The following is an 18,471-nucleotide window of genomic DNA, read 5'->3' on the forward strand; positions in this document are numbered from 1 at the left end:
GAAAACTAAGTTAAATTTTATATCAGATTGGTTGGGAGACTGATCATATTTACCCGTGATGACTTGGAAGGGCTAAAAACCCCTCTGATGTCAAAATCTATTCAAACCGAAAAAACAAACAAACCTGAAAATAAAAAATTTTCAGAGAAAAGATTGTCTGTTATTTTATGAGCGTTATTGAACTGCAATGCAAAGTGTTTCCAGTGTCCGTTCTAAATGATACTAGAAATGTTGCCATTGATTATTTTTGTTTCAGAGAGGGAATCAACTGGGTTTCTGGGATATTTACATGTGACACAAGCTGACGCAGCCTCTACGTATCAAACTTTTAGAAATAAAACTGATGAGCTGGGTTAGTCTGAGTTACCCGAATGAGTCTCATTCTTCTGCCACAGCAGCTGCTTTAAACTGCTTGTTAAAAGGGGTTAACTTAGAGATGTGGGCAAAATCGATTTCAAAACACATCTACAAATGCAAAATTTTGGAGGTTAACCGTGTGTTGTTGTCAGTTTTTTCCCTATGATTTAATCAATTGTCGTCCCAAAAATGTCACAGAAAAGTCAAATATCAGTAACTTAACAGAAACTTAAACAGCCTTTAAATTATCTACAGTAAATCAAACTTACAGAAAAGTGAGTCAAACGGGAGGGGACATAACTGTCCATGTCCAGTTTGGAATGAATTCCACAGAAATCAAATTTCTAACGCTGCTTCACACAATAAACAGGATTTTCATCGAGTCTAGGCCGAAGAAGCTTGGCTCAGCTTTGCTAGGTGCGGTTTAATAGCACGGTTCACATAAACACAGAAAGGCTTGATAAATTACCACTAATACAAACCAATGTGTGTTTGATCATTATCCTGCTGCCAAATGGCCTTATTCAGCTGTGGTTTTATGAAGTATTAGCTTGAATCAGACACTTTCTCTGATCAGTATCAGTAACACCTTAGGCAGCATATTTTCATGTGGAGTCAAGCTGAGCCACAGTTACAGAGCGTAGTCGCACATACATAGGAGGGCAATCGATTGGTCTGTTCAAATATGTCCTACTCTGTTACAATATGAGGCAATATTCTCCCTTTCAACTTGTTAGTATTGAACATTTTCCAGTTGACCTATTGCATTACAGACTGAAACAAGTGACAATCAATTTAGCTGGCAGCAAATTGGTACCATATCGGGCAGTGAATTGGACAGCTTTACAGGTCTGCAAATGCACGCTGTCCCTAATGGTAATTCTCTGTTGTTATCGGCTGCTTCTTCTTTTTCTTCAACTTCTTCTTCTTCTTCTGAGTACAGTGTGTTCTGTGTTCAGCATCTCCTTTTGCTTCAAAGCCTGGAGCAGGAACTGTGAAGCAGGTGCAGAGTTCCGAGGCCATAATTAGTCCAACTGAACGCATAAATGGAGAAGTAATTTGGCTTGGAATCAGGTTATTTGGTTGTATTGGTCCAATGAATAAAAAAAAATAGATTTAGTATAATTTCAGTTGTGATAAATCTGTATTTTAAAAGTCGTGTTTTAGTTCTATTTTCTAACGACATGCAAACATACTGACTAGCATCTGAGAATTGCAACGGCTGGTTAGTTTAGGTACCCGTTTTCCCACAGAATTTTACAGCTTTTGAGTCTCTGTCAGCTGCTTGAGGAACATTTGATACTTCAGTTGATAATTGCTTAACTGTGAGCATCATGGATACATGCACAGCTGAGTCAAGCTATGGTTGGAGTTCCACCTGGCCATTTAATTGGACCATCGTTCTTGCTCCAGTGTACATACAGAATCAGAATCTTTTTAAACCAAATTATTAACCAAAGAATACCCGATGCCTTGATGCTGTGGACTGTGAAAAATACTTTCAAGACATTCTGCCACTTCTAACTTTCACTACTGGAAATCATTGTACATGTAGATAGCTAAATTTACTCCACAGAAGTTGTCTTTTAGTTTCGTGAGTGGTGATTTTTATTTTTTCAGATAATGCTGCAGTTATAAAAATCAGGATTTTATTAGAGGCACAGTCTGGAATTACTTCAACTCTGTGAGCTGATTTTCAGTCACAGTTTCTGTTACGATCTGACAAAGAAAATCTGTGAACGAGAGCAGCTTTATTGGGAATTTGGCTGCATCAATATATGCTTACACCTCGCTGATTTTACAAAAAAATGTAAAAAGATGGAAGTCTGGGGCATGTGTAGAGCACCGAGCCTCATTTGAGTCTAGTTGAGAGTGTACATTCAAGAGTGACCCCGACAGCGTTATCTGGGTGTGTTACTCCGGTTTTGAGAAGCTCAATTTCGTACGAAATCAGTTGGTCCAACTAACACAATAAAAATTTTTTCTAGTGTCGTGTAAACATGCTTACTGTATTTGTTGCCCGTTTTGTACTGAGCAGGAAACAGTTTTAGCTCAGTTAGCTCAGAGCAGCTGCCTGCTGCAAGAACGAGGGAAAAGTGAACCAAAGCTGTAAAAGTTGCCTTAAAATCAAACTAACGCTCTGACAGTAAAATATTTCACTCAGCCATGGAGAGTTAGCTCAGTGTTGAAATAAAAACACTGACTATGCAAAGTTAGTTCAAATGAACTTTCAGAAGTTGTTCTAGTTGTTTAATTGCATACTCATCACATAATTCTTAGTTAAAAAGTCTGCCTCGTGTTCATAACAAATGTAAGTACTTTTAGAGTTTCTGTGCCTGATTAACTCTGGCAAAGATTTGATGCATTAAATGAGAGAAAGTCAATGATGCCCGAAGGCGTGAAACCATTAAGAGAAAAAGTCAATGCGCCCACAGAGACAGGATCTGTTATCTTTAGTGTTTTTCTATATAATTTCCTTTTTGATTTTGGTTGTGTTCTTCTTGGGCAATCCAGTTAAAAAGGATACGGTCATCTCTCTTGTACATATGCGACTAAGAATATGGTCTAAAGTGCAAACTTTAAGCTTTAATTATCTAGGCTGGCATTAGAATCTTGCAGCACAGAAAATCTTAAAAGTTAAACTTGGTCTTGGTCAATGCAGCTAGCAGTTGGTAAAATGCTGGCCTGAACCCAACAGGCTTATGTTTGATCAACATGTGCTTCATAAACCCAAACTAAATCTTTAGTCTGCAGTGAGAACAGCTACACAAGCAGCAAACTGAGTAAGAGAGAGATTATTGTTAGAACCCCCCCCCCAAAAAAAAAATCACAAACACTGGTTCTTTTGGCTTTCAGTTTGGCAGTCCTTTGCTGTTTGAGGATTTAATCTGATTCAGAGATTAAGTCAATTTAATTAAGAAACGCGTGTGAGTGCTTGAACAATGCTCTCACTTTTTTTTTTTTTTACAGTTTCTAGAGGGTTTTCTTAAAGCTGCAGCACTGGAAAGAGCTGCCACAGATTGCTTGGAATTGGCTAGTGTATCCGAAAATCATTCCAATGTCTAGTGATCAAACGTGTGCATTAAAAACAAATAAATGTACCAAAATGTATGTTTGCCTTTCAAGCCGGAACCGATGGGCCTTTGTTGTGCCTTGGTGTTCTGTGTGAGTCATGTGCGAAAGTACAGCGTTGGCATGTGGGTTTAAGTTGAAGGTAGTGACAGAGGTGAAATCTGAAACTTTTATAGAACATACAGGCTCCTTTATGAGACTGTAGGTGGTGTTCTGTAGTTTCAAAGCTGCGGTGGTGATGGCTGATGTTGCTCATGGTGTGTCTTGTAACACATAAATAAATCTAACAGACACGTTAACAGGATTGAAACTTGAATTTTTAGCCGAGGTGGACTTTAAAAAGTAAGTAACACATAAAAAACTTTTTTTTTTAAAAAGCTGAGTTGTTGCAGTGTGTGGAGGAGAAACGTTTGAACAGCTCTGTAAATGGTGCAGTCTGTTAGGTTCACCTTCTATCTTCGATATGCCTGTCCTCATACATAAATGTTAGCAGTTTTACCGTCTCAAAATATTGCAGAAAAGCAGTGGCGACGTAATTCAGACACAAGTCCGTAAGTTTGTTGAGCTTTAATTTGTGCAATGAAATATGACACATTTTGCTATCATTTCCTTTTCTCAAATCCAGCGCTACCGGTCATCTTTTAGGTTGATGGGTGGATTTCACTAACAGAAATAACCAGCGAAAAGCATTAACAAGAACTTGCATCTAAGAGTCGTAAATCTGTTTGATCCTGTTAAAAGCACACCGTATGGAGCATCTACGTGTTCTTTTCCATTAAACCATTCTGCATCCTCCCCACCTTCCCCCTCACCTCCCCTCCGTCTCTTCACTCACCCTCTCTCCTGCCGTTCCTCAGGCAGCGCACTTTGGGGATCTCAGAGAGCAGCTGGCAGTCCTCAGCTGGAGGATGAGAGCACAGGAGATGCATGTTATGGTGGAGGAAGACCACACAGAGGAAAACATTAGTCTCTTCATTGCCTCGTCTCGCATTCTGTCAGTTGCACGAACCCACAAACACACCGCATTGCCACGTCTACCCCAATTTAGTGAACTTAGACACATAAACACAGACAAACATGGTTACAGACACACACACACACCCTTGTTAAACACAGCTGTCTGTATCCTGATGAAAGTCTCCATCTTACTGAAAATTCAATAAAACAGAAACACAGAGTGCTGAAAACAAAAGAGTTACATTTCACCGGATAATGCAATTCATTAACCCTTTTCCATAAACAAATTTAAAAGGCTGACAATTTCCATCATCCACTCCCTTTTTCAACTCAAGTGATACTGGTGGAGCCCTTCTGTTCTTGGACGAATAGCGCCATGAACCACATGCAAACACGGCTACGCGGACACACACGCTCACCCTTGAGAGGATTAACATTAGCAGCAGAGAGCGAGTGGGATCTTGCTGAGGGATTGTGGGCAGATCAAGCGGGCCCCCTTCCCCAGCAGCGATCCAGCCTCATGCTAACAGAGGGACGCATGACAACTTGTAATCCTCTTTGATTAGATTTCAAACCTGTTGGTTTGCATATTGGTTGTAAAAATCGCAAGGGAGGTGGGTGTGTGTGATAGGAAGGGTGTGTTCGTGCTCAAGTGATGAGGGGACAGCTGGTGAACGTGAGTGTGTGCATGTAGGTGTGTGTATGTGTGCGCGGGGGAACTCATAATCACTCAGGGAAGAAGAGCAGAAAGTCATGGGTCACACCCACTGAGCAGATGTTGTATACTTTTAGCCAGATTGGGTGTGTGGGTGTGTGCGTATGTGTGAGTGAGTGCTTATTTGCATTTGTATAGGTTGAACGTTCACATAAAAAAAAAAGACGGTGTATAATTAAAAATTCCATTTCCTCAGCATTTTTATGTGCCAACACATATCTGTGTGTTCATTTATCAAACTTAAAGCATGAATAAATGATCCAGAGTTGAAAATTCAGTCAACAACTCAAATCTTTTTTCAACATAGCACATAGATCCATTGTTTTCTCATTTGCTAAACAGCACACTGTAAAGCTTAAGAAATGCTATTCTTGTCTGGGCAACATTGAAGTCACATGTTCTCGTCTGGACTTGGGGTTAAGATCACTGTCCTTGATTGAGGACGATGTCTGTATGATTAAGGCAAGCCTTAACAGGATTACACCCGGCCAGGACAATCCCTCACGCTGCTGCTGACAGACATCCTCCGTCACCTCCTGCCTGTCAGGGCACAGCTACTGACCCGCTCGCTCACACTCTCACTGCCTCTCTAAGCTCCAGCTACGTGGACTCAACAGACCTGACTTCATTTGTCATTTATCTATGCAAGCTGTTTTAAAAACTTATCAACCTGGCTGAGCAAAAACTTACAACTGTGATTTAATAAAAAAAACTTGACCTTTATCTATCAAACACGAGCACAAAGGAAATGATTTTCAGCATCTTCACTGACCTGAGTCCACTGTGTTGAGAAAATCTAAGAGTTCAGCTCCATAACAGTCTATGGTTGTTTTCCAATTCTCTTCTTTATGGTTCTCCGCACATTTGCATATGGAGACAGATCCGGACTGCAGGCAGTCTAGTCGAGCACATCATGTCTGTGAAGCTTCGCTGTTATAAGTCAAGCAGAATGAGGTCTGATAAACCACGTCTGTCCATGGGAAAACTGATGCCTTGATGCTAGCGTATGTCTCTTCAAAAGTCCAATAGACACCTCTGCATCCATGTTATTATGAGCCTAGATAACATGGGCCCCGATGCATGCCTGTGCCATGAAAAAATGCTGGCTTTCATTTTCCCCAAAACAAGCAGAGACACAACTGGTTTGACTATCAGCATCTCTCTGGTAATCTGAGACGAGCTTGTATCCCGGGAACTCAGTTGATATGTGGCTTCGTCCTTGTATAACACACTTTCAGGTTACTTTTCTGGATGCAGCAGTGGTGGACTGTTTTGGGTGACCGTGATTATCCAAGGCTGAGCCCATGCGGCTACACTGATCACAGTGGCAGCATGGTTCCACACGCTGTGCTGCCCGACGGCTCAAATCACGCACATCTAGCTGTGGTGCCCATCCTTGAGCTTTACACACTCAGATTTTTCCCAGACTCCCTGAATCTTTTCACAATATTAGAAACTCTAGATGTTGAAAAACAAAGTTCTTTGCAATTTTGCATACTTTTCTTATTTTATTAACTGATAAACGATTCCCTCATGGAAATTGGCACAAAGTGCTGAGCCACGACCCATCCTTAGACTAAACTTGGCTGGATACTGTTTTTATACCCTTTGGTTGGTGACATCCTCACCTGTCACCACCCAATCGGCTTGCTGTAGAATCTTACAGAGCTACTGTTACTTATACACTAATTGCCCAAAGTATCATTGGTGAACGATGCTTTGTGAATCCAGTTTAGAATTAAACCTGGATTTCTAGCTTGAGTGAAGGCAGATGTTGCTTATCCAGGTGGGGATGTATAACTTTGCAGAGCTGAACTTAGGAGTGTGGTCTGAAGTTTGAAAGGAAGTGACCTCCTTCTAAGACACAAATGAACAGGTTCTTCTTCTGCACATTTTCCATCTGTCCACCACGTCGTGTGAAATTTGGCAAACTGTGTTATCACAGAGCACAGGTGGTGAGTTTCACATCTCTCCTTACAGGATATACAATGAAACACGCTCATTCTATCATGGTTGTGTTATATTCTTTCCTCTGCCTGCCTGCCTGCCTTCTGTGTGTTCCACACATCTCGTGATGAAATCGTTTAAACTTATTTTGGAGTGTTTCTGACAACATGCAGAATTAATCCAGTATCTCCTTTTAGCTCCTAACTTCTGAGTGAAATGTCTGCTCCTTGGACGCTCAATGCAGTGTTCACAAGTCAGATGTTAAATTTGATGTGTTGTTACTGGGCGAGTTTCCACCGTGAAAGAAAAAACTAATTTGTGACTTCATGGTCATTACATGAGCATGGATTCCAACAGGGATTTGTGTGTGCAAAAACCGTTCATAAACCTTTTCAGTTACCATCCAGCTGAAGAGAAAATAAGCGAAAATTGCTTGACGAACAAAGCATGGTAAATTAGAGGAGAGTGTACAAGGTGTACAGCTGCTTCAAAACTGCAGCAGCCGTGATTTGACTTATTTCTTGATATCCCAGCAGCACAGGAAGACCAAACAGAGGGGCTTAAGGAAACAAAATAGTAAGCCAGAGGTGGGCTTACTGGCTCGCCGTCGGACTGGGTCAAACCTAAAAGCCACAAACTGGCACCAAACACTGTTTCACATGCTACTCAATACTGGGAATTGAAATCTAAAGCAAGGAGAAGGCTAAAAGTTCTGCTGAAAGATTTTTTGTCAATGACAAACCTATTCAAACCCTGTTGGTTGTGCCAGTTCATCGTGGGAGCAGGTAGACTGGCAGCAGCAGCGCAGGGAGAATAAACAAGGCATTAGTGAGCTAAAAGAGCCCCTGCTGCTACATCCACTGAGACGCCACTGTTTAGAAGTCGGGCCAACTCCACCACCTCTAAGTGTGTCCTCATGTGGGTCTGAGTACGCAGGGAATCTAGGTCACTGTGCTTGTTCTCACAGACACAAATGCATGTGGTGAAAAATACAGAAAGCACTGGGGACAGTGTGAAGCTTGAGATCATGTAATTCATCTGGCTAATGCTGACAAAGGGGAATAATAATAAAGACGTGGCTATGCTCCTGAATCCAGTACTGGTCAGTTGCATAAAAACAGAATATGTTCTTTATGTTGCTAATTAAACTCTTCCTTTTTGATGTCAATCTTCTTCTTTAAAAGCAAGCATTCCAACTCACTGGTAGCGACTTTCATGCTGGCTGTGTTCTATTTCCCCCAATAAGTAAGCTGTTCCCTGGAAAGCTGTTACCTCTGACTCAGTTTCGATTTTCTGTGATCAGACATTAGCATGACTCATGTTCGTGGCCACCTCTGACTCCTGTTACTTTTCCCTCCTTATACAGTACACGCTCAAAGTAGATGGCAGTGCGACACAGTTCCAAAGCCAAAATTAAAAAACCCTCCCGTCCCTCCCAAAAAAATTGGGACGCTATTTAAAAGTAAATAAAAACAGATTGGAGTTTGTACATCATTTAAAACCTTTTTAAGTTCAGCACCTGGACTCTTTTCCTGTGGTGTCATACTGTTATATGTGCATAGTATGTTTTGGCATCGCCTTGCTGAAATAAGCAACACCTTGTCTAAAAAAAAGAGAGCTGGTTGTCCTGTGCTTTACATAATAAAGCACAGGATCAAAGGTATCTTTACAGATGTGGAAGTGACTCACACCATGTGCACTAATGCACCCCTCATACCATCAAAGATGCACTGTGCTTCAATAATAAGCCAAAGGGTCCCTTTTTAGCCCAGAGGACTACTGATTAATGAGACCACCGGGTAGATATCCACTTCTTTTCCTCTCAGGCCCAAAGAAGACAGTGGCATTTCTGGAGCATTTTTTATCGTTTTTTCACTCTTTGTATTGTTGAGTTTTGACTTTCAATTCAATTCAATTCAATTCAGTTTTATTTATATAGCGCAAAATTACAACAATTGTCATCTCAAGGCACTTAAATAATATAGTCCAATTCAAACCAATTGGAATTCAATTCATTGTAATCATAATCCAATGAAATCCAATTAATTAATTTCAAAACTGGCAACTGTGGAAAGGAACAACTCCCTTTTAAGAGGAAGAAACCTCTGGCAGAACCAGACATTTGCAGATGCAGAACAAACTGTGTTCACTGATAATGGTCTTAGACAAATGTTACTAAGCCCATGCAGTGATTTCCATGAAAGAATAGTGCCTGTTTCTAATGCAGCACTGCCTCTGAGCACAAAGAGCAAGGTCATTCAATACAGCTTTTAGATATTTGGTTTTTTTTTTTTTAAATTGCTGCATATTGTGACTGAAAAATCCTACTGTGAGCCAGAATGAAATCAAAACATTAAATTGAAAGGTCCTAAAATGCAGGGTAAAACCAATGATAGCAACCGAGTTGACAAATATATTCTCTCTGTGCTGAATACACCTTGCACCACCAAGTTCAGCAGACCGTTGTTGAAATAAAGACATAGATGACATCTGCTTTACATAAACTGGGCATAACAATGTATCAGGATCAGGTGTCCTCAAATTCCACCAAAAACAAGCCAAACAGCAGTTTCACATTCAACAGACATAAAGTAACATAAGCATTCATTCATTCTTTCTCATCTCCAGTGAAAAAAGCCCCAAACAAAACTTACGGTCAGAGCTGAAATCATCGATCAGGATTATTTCTTGAATGAGGGATGGAGGACTTCGCATCAGGACGCTGGAAGGGACAAGGATAGAGATGAGATCCGACGAAAACATAAGACTGTGTCACCGCCCCTGCCTGAGCGGGTCACTTTAGTTCAACCTTATTACCTTTTGATGGTGCGAAGGAGAGTCGAGCGGGCTTCATTGTGAAATGTGATGATGATACTTGTGGCAGGAAGGTCTGCATCATAATTCAAAGCTGCACACCTACCAGGGAGGAGACAAGGAGGACTGTTTATCCCGCTATCGCTTTCAAAGTGTGTTAAATTAGTTGCATACATACAGAGCACACACGTGTTACACAGAGTTGACTCTAATTAGCGCTGACTCAGCATTGTTGGTGCAGTGACGTGGAAATATCTAGTTGTTCGGCAAGGATTTCACAAATTCCTGACCTGGGAACTGCGTTCCTCTGCTACCTACCGCTGGGAGCTTCAAGTCCAGGTCCAGAGGACATAAAGCTCAAGTATGATACGCCACAGAATTGTAAACTAATTCAATATTCATTCACACAAACAAAACATAGCAGCAATTCATTTCTGTATCTATACAAAGATCTGAGGTTGTTTTTTTCAGCCCATTCCTCTGTTAAGGAAACTTTATTGTGAGATGTTTTGGGGTTTTCTGACATGAACTGCTTGTTCCGGGTCCCCTCACAATATAATATTTCTCCTGGATTAAGATCAGGACTGTGACCTTAAGGTTTCCTCCATGAACTTATTGTCTATCAACAATGGCAGGTCAGGCCAACAATGATACTACCACTACCGTGTTTCACAGATTAAGATACATTTACTCAGCTGGAATGCAGCGTATACCGTTCTGCAAATAAATATAATATAAAAAATGATTATTAATAATTTTCATTTAAGTCAAGAAATGTTCTATTCTGTGTTGTGTACAACCTTTATACGAGGGTAACATCTTTCAAGCAGTTCTTATGGCTTATATTTTTGCATGGTATAAAAAAAAATTCATTTAATTGCTTTAAACTGAATTATCCCCTAATTACTGTCAGTAATTCAGCTTTTTTATGACTCACTTAGGTCTGTTCCTAAAAATTCTGCTGAAAAGTTACAACAAAACATTTACAGTGGTTTTGACAGAGAACTTGACATTTAACTGGTCTGTCTCTGTGTTTGTATATATTTTGTATTGTTTATTCCCCCTTTTTTTCTTTGCTTTGAGGGACTCCTCTGCTCTTCTGTGTACCTCTGGGCACTGTGCAGAATTACCCATTGTTAAAATGATTATTTTGAGAAAGAGTGACCAAGATAACCAATAGAGAATAGAAAACTACAGTATGTCATGGTGCATTGTACAGTACTTTCTAATAAAGGCTGCAGACAGTTTTTGTTAACATGCTTAAAGACTGTATAGTAACCAGAAAGTCATGGGGACGTCAAACACAAGCTAAACAAGAGCCAAAAACACAAATGTAGAAATGCCTCACTGAGAGAAGGTGAACAAGCAAGCAATACCTCAAGAAGTAAAGAAAATGAATGGTCTCAATTCAAAGGAACCGGAATCAATTAACTTGGGTTACGGTAAACTGTCTCGTAAGATTCAATGTAAACATTTTTGCTAGCTTATAGTCTCCGCCTCCTCCAGTTTTTCGTATCTTCGCAGGGCTCGTTGGCTCTGAATTTCATCACGTGTGATTTATGAGAGAGACTCCACAGACAGCAGACTATACAGTTATCTGTAGGTTATTTAGTTAGTTTAAGTTAGCTGTGGCGGTTAACAGAGCAGGTTGTAATTCTAATTTGTTCATTACATTCGTAGCTGATGCCTAGCTAACTGAAGCTTGCCAGAAATCAAGCTAATCATTAATAACAGCAGTGTAGTTGGTACAGGTATTTCAATAGTCTAGCCCAGCTACGGTGAGTGCTCTCAATTTGAGCATATTTTTAACTTAACTATTTCAGCATATTTTGGGTGTCTGAGGTCACCAGCAAGAAAACTTCTCTCACCCCTAGAAAACTAGGGGTGAGAGAAGGGCCACTTGTCTTAAACCAACAGATATTTTGACCAAAGCCCATCATATACATTTCAATAAGACCTAAGGAAATGATGTCAATGTGTCAAAAAAAGGCATAGAATGTCACCTTTACTTCTAACACAAATACCACCTTGTAGTGCCGACAGCTCAACGAGTTCAGAGTCCATCAGATGTACTGTAAAGAGGCTGAAAGTCGCCATCACAGTAGGCCCAGGTTCAAATCCTGGTCTGCAGCTCTTTGCTGCATGTAATCCCCTTCTCTTTAATGTCTGTCTCCACTTGTTAATTTAAGAAATTAGAGCCAAAAAAAAGAAGAAACTCTACTTTTATACGTACGTCTACATGCAGAGAAGCACAATAATGGGGGGTGGCAACAAAAGAAAATACCACATAATCTTGGTTCAAATTCTACAAATAATCATATCATTTGCATCCAACTATCCAAAATGGAAATAAATGAAATTCCTCTTCTTTTTTTCCAGCTACCACAGCAAAAGGCTCGGTAAAGACTGGTTAGGCCACTAATCGACACCAAGTACCTGAAGAAAATCGCCTCGGGCATAGACACAAACTCCACACAGAAGGGCGCCAGCTGAAGTTCAAAGCAGATCCTCTTGCTGCATTGGGGACAACGCAGACCACTGGGCCACTGTGCCTCCCATGTACAAGACAACAAGACAGACTTATCTGCCCATCTCTAAATTCCTTTGTAGCTTACATGGAATTAGTTGCTGATGCTCTCATTGAGCTCACCTGTAGTGTCGAGTGTCTCGGATGCCTCGCTCGCTGCCCAGTCGGTCGCTCTCTTGCAGGTTGAAGGCGTGCTCCCTGTATGGATCATCCCCTGGTTTCAGCTGCTTGGCTGCCAGATAGGCCTTCTCATCGAAGCTGCCCAGCAACTGGCCCTGCTGCTCGGCTCGAGGGGGCTGAGTCACCTGCAGAGGACATAGAAAGGCTTCTGTAATTGCAAAGTCCAGATGTTATATGCATAGCTGAGACACCTTAGAAATGTTACGGTAGAGGTGACATATGCAAACGTATGTCAGAGGAACAACAAATGATAAAAATTAGTACAATTAAAATGCACAAACAAAATCCTACAACACTCCACATCCTCAGTGTATTCACTTTGTAATTCTATGCTCATATTCTTGTGACTGTCCAGGGAGTACGAACAAAAAAATAGCCTCTTGGCAAACTCGCAGTTATAGTAATTATTGTGCACTGTACTGTAAAAAAAAAAAAAAGCCAAGAAATAAATAAATTGTTCCAACTTTTAATCCAGAATGAAGAATTGAAACCACCAAAAATGTAAATGTTAGTTTCTTGTTCAGGTCACAGTGTCAGTGCTAACAAGGCAAAATGGCCTGGGCACTCATCAAATCAGAGCACAGTCAATAAATCCACAGTAATTATTGGATTTTCCCCGCAAGGAGTGTTAACTCTCAACGGCAGCCTGGGTGTCTGGGGAGTGAAAACAGCGGATGAATACATAAAGGGAGATGAAAGTAGCCCTCATCAAGGAGGTGCAAAGGCATAATGGACAGAAAGACATGGCAGAGAGGTTTTGTTATGGCTGCTATTACAGGCTGGTGCAGTCAGAAGATTTAGAGAAAGCTCCTGAAGAGGCTGAGGTGAGACTGACCTCATTTTCAGTCTCCCTTGAGAAGCAGCATGACTCCAAAAGACTGAAAAAAATCAGAGCTGAAGAAGAGTGAGTAGTTGATAGCGATAGTATAAACTGCCAGGTAGCCAGAGAAATGACTCAAAATGAAAGCTGGATATAGTGACTTTCAATGGCCAAACATCAAGAAACAACAACACAGAGGGTGTAACAACCTTACAATTCTTTAACCTCCTACTTTTCACTCCGCGGACCAACATTGCTAAAAAACATTCTGAGACAGAAATATTTTTATAATGGTTAACTGCCAAAAAAAAAACTTATTCCATGAACTTTCCGCAGATGGCAGCAGATTTATGGAAATCCTCTTCTTGTCACACAAGCTCGACCACTCTCGTAATGTGTAAAGCAACGTCCACTTTTACGTGCTTTTACGTGTTTGGTCTGATATGGCAGGCACGCTTACTGCAGTAATTTTTATTAAACTTGTGACAATTTACTTCTAAAACACAATAAAATTAACAGCTATGTTTCTAAAGCCATAATTATTTCTTGTGAAAGTAAAAAAATTCTAACCCATCCATCTATAAATCCCTGCGGAGCAGGCACAAGCAGGGCTACAGGCCCATTTCATCCCTGCTTCCAGTTTCAGCAGATTTATATTTTCTGACAAGGGGCACTTAAGTCATTTCTTCAACCACATCCACGTTTTCATCTGAGCATCTATGTTGCTTGGGAACAGAAAGGTTTTTCTCTGGAGTTCTGCCCTCTTTCCAAAGTCTTGCATGCTCCTTCCCTCGATTCCCACCGAGATGTATTATCATGACTAAATATTCAAAGCTACCCCCAAAAAAAGTATTTAGAGGATGAAAAGGAAAAAATACCTGTGGCTGTGACACTGCGATGATGGATGATGGAGAGCACAAATGACACCCAAAGCATCGGATTATTTAGTGTCCATGTGGTGGGTTTAGTCCTCATTGTGACAACAGATTTCTCTCCTTCATCAAACAACTGGATCATTGCCCCTTAAAACTTAACTTTATAATCTAAAGGTTGACTTTGATTATACTATTACTTGCTATGCTGTAGTTACACACTTTGGGATGTTGTTCGCTGTTGCCTTTTTTTGTGTTTGGCTGTTAGCACGTGTTCATTTTATACAAATGAAGCCTAAAATAATATGATCGCAAAACAGTATTGCAAGTATAGCTCGTGTTTAAGTAAATTTCTTAAATAGTCAAACTTAGAGATTTGCTGAAACTAGCAAAATATTATGTTAGAACTATCAAACTTCGACAAAGACCTACATTTTTCAGGAGTATCCATTCAAACAATTTCTCTGGACAGAGCAGGATACAACATCTATGCCACACATGACTGAAATTAAACAAACCACACGCAGACGATGCTTAAGGGAGCTTTGTGTAGTGAAAGTTCCAAAACTGAGCAGCTAGAGTGGAGCTTTGTAATCGCACAAAATCTTTAAGTTTTTAAGGCAGTACAGTAATAGAACATGTGGTTAATCGTAGCTCAGACAATGCTGTTAAGAGCATATGTAACCTGTAAACCTAAGTGTTTATACGGTCACATGTCTGAGTTAGTCAGAAAAAAGCCCCATGTGGTCTAAAGTCTAGATTCAAAAACAAGAACCCTACTCAATATCAAATAATGGATTAGAGATGACACACTGACCACATGTACGCTATTGGTTGGATGAGGCTCTGTGGTCAGACGCTTGCAATATGTCCACTGTTCATTTTGAGGCCAGGGGAATAGATGTGCAGATCAGAAAGGCTGCTGATTAGTGTGAATGTTAAAAGCTAAATCAGTAACATGTTGCTGCAGAATGAAAAGCGGTGCTGGGAAATTAGAGGTAAAGCAGGGAGAAAAGTGTAGCCAACGCAAACAGCCTTCATGGATGATGTCATCACTGAATCAAATGCTGCTAATGAACCAAAAGGGAAAAGAAAGAGAGAAGAAGATTGATGGAATATGAGAAAAGAAAGGGTAAAAGAAAGAAAAGAAAAAATGGAGAACAGAGGGATAAAACACACAGGGGGAACAGAGGAAGAAATGAAGGAGCAAGAAAGGGAGCCTTGTCCAGTGGAGCCCTTCTCTCCATACCAGCCCGCTCCTGCCGAAATGTGGGAAACTGTGGTGTAGAGCAGGCAGCCTGAGAGCCTCAGGTCAGATTACCAGAGCAAACTACACGGAGGAATTCTCAGTTTGGTGACAAAGGTGAACAACCCAGCTGACAAAATCAACAATTACAAATAAAAAAAGCTTCCCTTGCCGTTCAAAGAGCGATCTGATTAGATGCAGCGCCTGCTGTGGCTCAGCTGTTTACAGCCGTAAGGATGAAGAAACATATAATTCAAAAGTATCATTCAAAGTGCTTCCATATTAGTTTGCATGCATCCTCGGATAATTGCCACCTTCTTGGCTTGCAGCCACAGGCCTCAGTTTTCAGCCACATGGACTCCATAACCAGGCCTGCATGGCTCGATGAAACGAAGGCCCTGCCGTTTGCCACTTGCCCATGACTTCTTAAATCCTGTGACTCGGCCACTGGAGCAAAACATCTTTGACATGTTGGCACACAACCTTGGCCACAGCTGAGGCAGTTTTATTAAACTAGTAAATTGTGAACGAGGCTCGAGGGGGCAGTGTTATCTCAACGGTCCTTGTCTCCTCCAGATGCAGTTGGACATAGATGTAACTCGTCTGTCAGCCTCTGAGACAGCAGTGACAAGAAATTGCCTGTAAAGCAGTCATGTTTTTGCCTTAAAAATATTAACACTGAAACGTTTAGTTTAGTTTTTTCTCCAAGCTGCGTATTTGCTAAGATCATATCTGGTCTCTTGTTACTTCTCTAAAAGCACACTTATATCTCTTTACACTTAATGCAACAGAGCACTTGTTGCCAACTAGACCAGATCCTTTAAGCTGGCACGGTCCCAGCTACAGTTCAAGCCAGGCAACCCTTCAGACTGTGAATGTGTCTGAGCTGCAAACAGGAGGCTCTTCGCACCAACAGTGACAGTGTTTACCAGAGGTTATTTTCACCTCTCCTAAAGACTAATACCTAGACCTGACTGAAATAAGTCTTTAATGAGAGACTGCACACTTTTAAGTGTCTACTCTTGCCACGTACGATCTGAAAGCCATTGTTTTCCACCTGACACGCAGCCCAGCGAAAGGTTTCAACACAATGTGGTAAACTAGGCGTTCGCGCATGACGCACGGGACTTACGGAAAGCTTCTTAGGGGCTCTTGGGGTTCACTCAGACTCGGGTATGGGCAACAGCATGGGAAAAACAAGGAAACACACATAAAGAGGTCTATGCAGGCTGCCCAGCCTGCAGAATAAAGGCATGCGCGCGCGTGAGGAGACGGTGTTCGCCATACACGTCCGGGTAGCACGTTCCTGCTGTGACACCCAACTGAGCGCCACCATCCCCATCACCCCAAGTTTCACACACACGCACATCAACATGCAGCACACACTCTTCTGCAGCCCGTAGCCTCCAGCGACAGCACCGCTCTCCTTCTCCTTTTCTTATTTTGTTGGGTTTTCACTCACAATCAGCGGGATGGTCCTGTCGTCCCGATGGATCTCAAGCCGACCGGGGGCCACCTTCTGCCCATGGCCCCTGCCGCGAGTCTGCGACGATGACGACGACGGCGTCGACTGGGGCTTGCTGTCCTGCCACAGGTAATAAAACGTCCCCAGGATCCACGCAACGGTCAGAATCGCTATGGCGTTGGCCCGTATCCTACGCATGGTGAGCCCATATGGAGGGCACTGGAGGCGAGCCCCGCTGGTTCAGGTCCGTCCTCGGCAGAAGGTGCAACCTCCCCCGTCGGTGATGGGTTGAACCGCAGAGCAGCAGGCAGACAGCTTCTATCTCTCCGCGAACAGGCTCCTCTGCCGGGGCACTGCCTCTCTGCTGGGATTTGCGCACTGACAGAGCCACGGTCCTAGCGCCGAACCTTATCATTCCCCACTACACACAATACTCTCTCTCTCCCCCGCGCGCACATACGCATCATTTATCCATCCACGAGTAACAACTGGGAGACGATATCCACTCTACATCCAGCATACGAAACACTAATTTCTGCGTTGATAAACCGAGAGAAAGGAGGTTCTGTAAGAAAAAAAAAGAATTCTCCTCTTTCAGTCAGTTCTTTTTAGCCTACCTGCACACTGATCTAACAACAATGTCTTTATTTTTACTGCTGGTGCATGTCAGGGAAATCTTTGGTGGTTATACATCACCTCTTTCCCTTTAAAACCTCAAACCCTCCCCTTGTTTGAGTCTTCTGTAGCATATATTATAAGCCCAGCAGAGGCACCAAGAACAGTGGAGGGGAGGGAAAAAAAAGAATTTGTTTCCCAATAGGTCCTCAAGTGGCGTAAATACAGATAAACAGAAACACACAGAATATAACACCTCTGTTATTGGGAAGATTTCGCCCGCTCATCTGTATGCCATTGCCCAATTTTAATAAGCTTTGTGAGCATTGGTTTATACACAGCTCTCTCACATTTAAATCAGTTTGAGCTCTGGACTTTGACTGGACCATTGCGAGAACTTGACTCTCCTTTTTCAGACATTCTGTTGTAGCTTCTGTTGCATGACATGATTTCCTCTAAGCTTTAGCTGTGGGACAGATGGCCTCACATTTGACTCTAGAATACTTTGGTATCCAGAGGAGTTCATGGTGGACTCAATGACTGCAAGGTGCCCAGGTCCTGTGGCTGCAGAACCAGCCCAGATCATCAGCCCTCCACCACCGTGCTTGACAGCTGGTATGAGGTGTTTGTGCTGATATGCTGTGTTTGGTTTCCTCCAAACGTGCTGCTGTGCATTAGGACCAAACATCTCCACTTTGCTCTGGTCTGTCCAAAGGACATTGTTCCAGAAGTCTTGTGCTTTGTTCAGATGTAACTGTACTTGTAACCCTTCACACATGTTCAGTCTTTTTCTAATTCGACTGTCATGACCTTAAACATTAAACATGCTAACTGATGCCTGTAGAGTCTGAGATGTAGCTCTTGGTTTAGATTTTTTTCCCCCC

At 41.7% G+C, this 18,471-nt stretch overlaps 1 protein-coding gene across 1 annotated transcript in view; it reads right to left on the reverse strand.

Annotated features, from left to right (window-relative positions):
• Positions 1-17,368, reverse strand: part of galnt16 (UDP-N-acetyl-alpha-D-galactosamine:polypeptide N-acetylgalactosaminyltransferase 16) — a 36,185-nt gene extending 18,817 nt beyond the window's left edge. The window contains exons 1-5 of the mRNA XM_072365040.1: positions 16,970-17,368; positions 12,513-12,694; positions 9,866-9,964; positions 9,703-9,770; positions 4,265-4,330 (exon numbers count right to left, since the gene is read on the reverse strand). Of these exons, the coding sequence (XP_072221141.1) occupies positions 4,265-4,330; positions 9,703-9,770; positions 9,866-9,964; positions 12,513-12,694; positions 16,970-17,170 (616 nt within the window). The 5' untranslated portion in view covers positions 17,171-17,368. The remainder of the gene's footprint in view (positions 1-4,264; positions 4,331-9,702; positions 9,771-9,865; positions 9,965-12,512; positions 12,695-16,969) is intronic.
• Positions 17,369-18,471: the final 1,103 nt, after the last annotated feature.

This window comes from Leuresthes tenuis, unplaced genomic scaffold (genome assembly GCF_036924035.1).
Source record: "Leuresthes tenuis unplaced genomic scaffold, fLeuTen1.0.hap1 SCAF_15, whole genome shotgun sequence".
Classification (NCBI taxonomy): domain Eukaryota; kingdom Metazoa; phylum Chordata; class Actinopteri; order Atheriniformes; family Atherinopsidae; genus Leuresthes; species Leuresthes tenuis.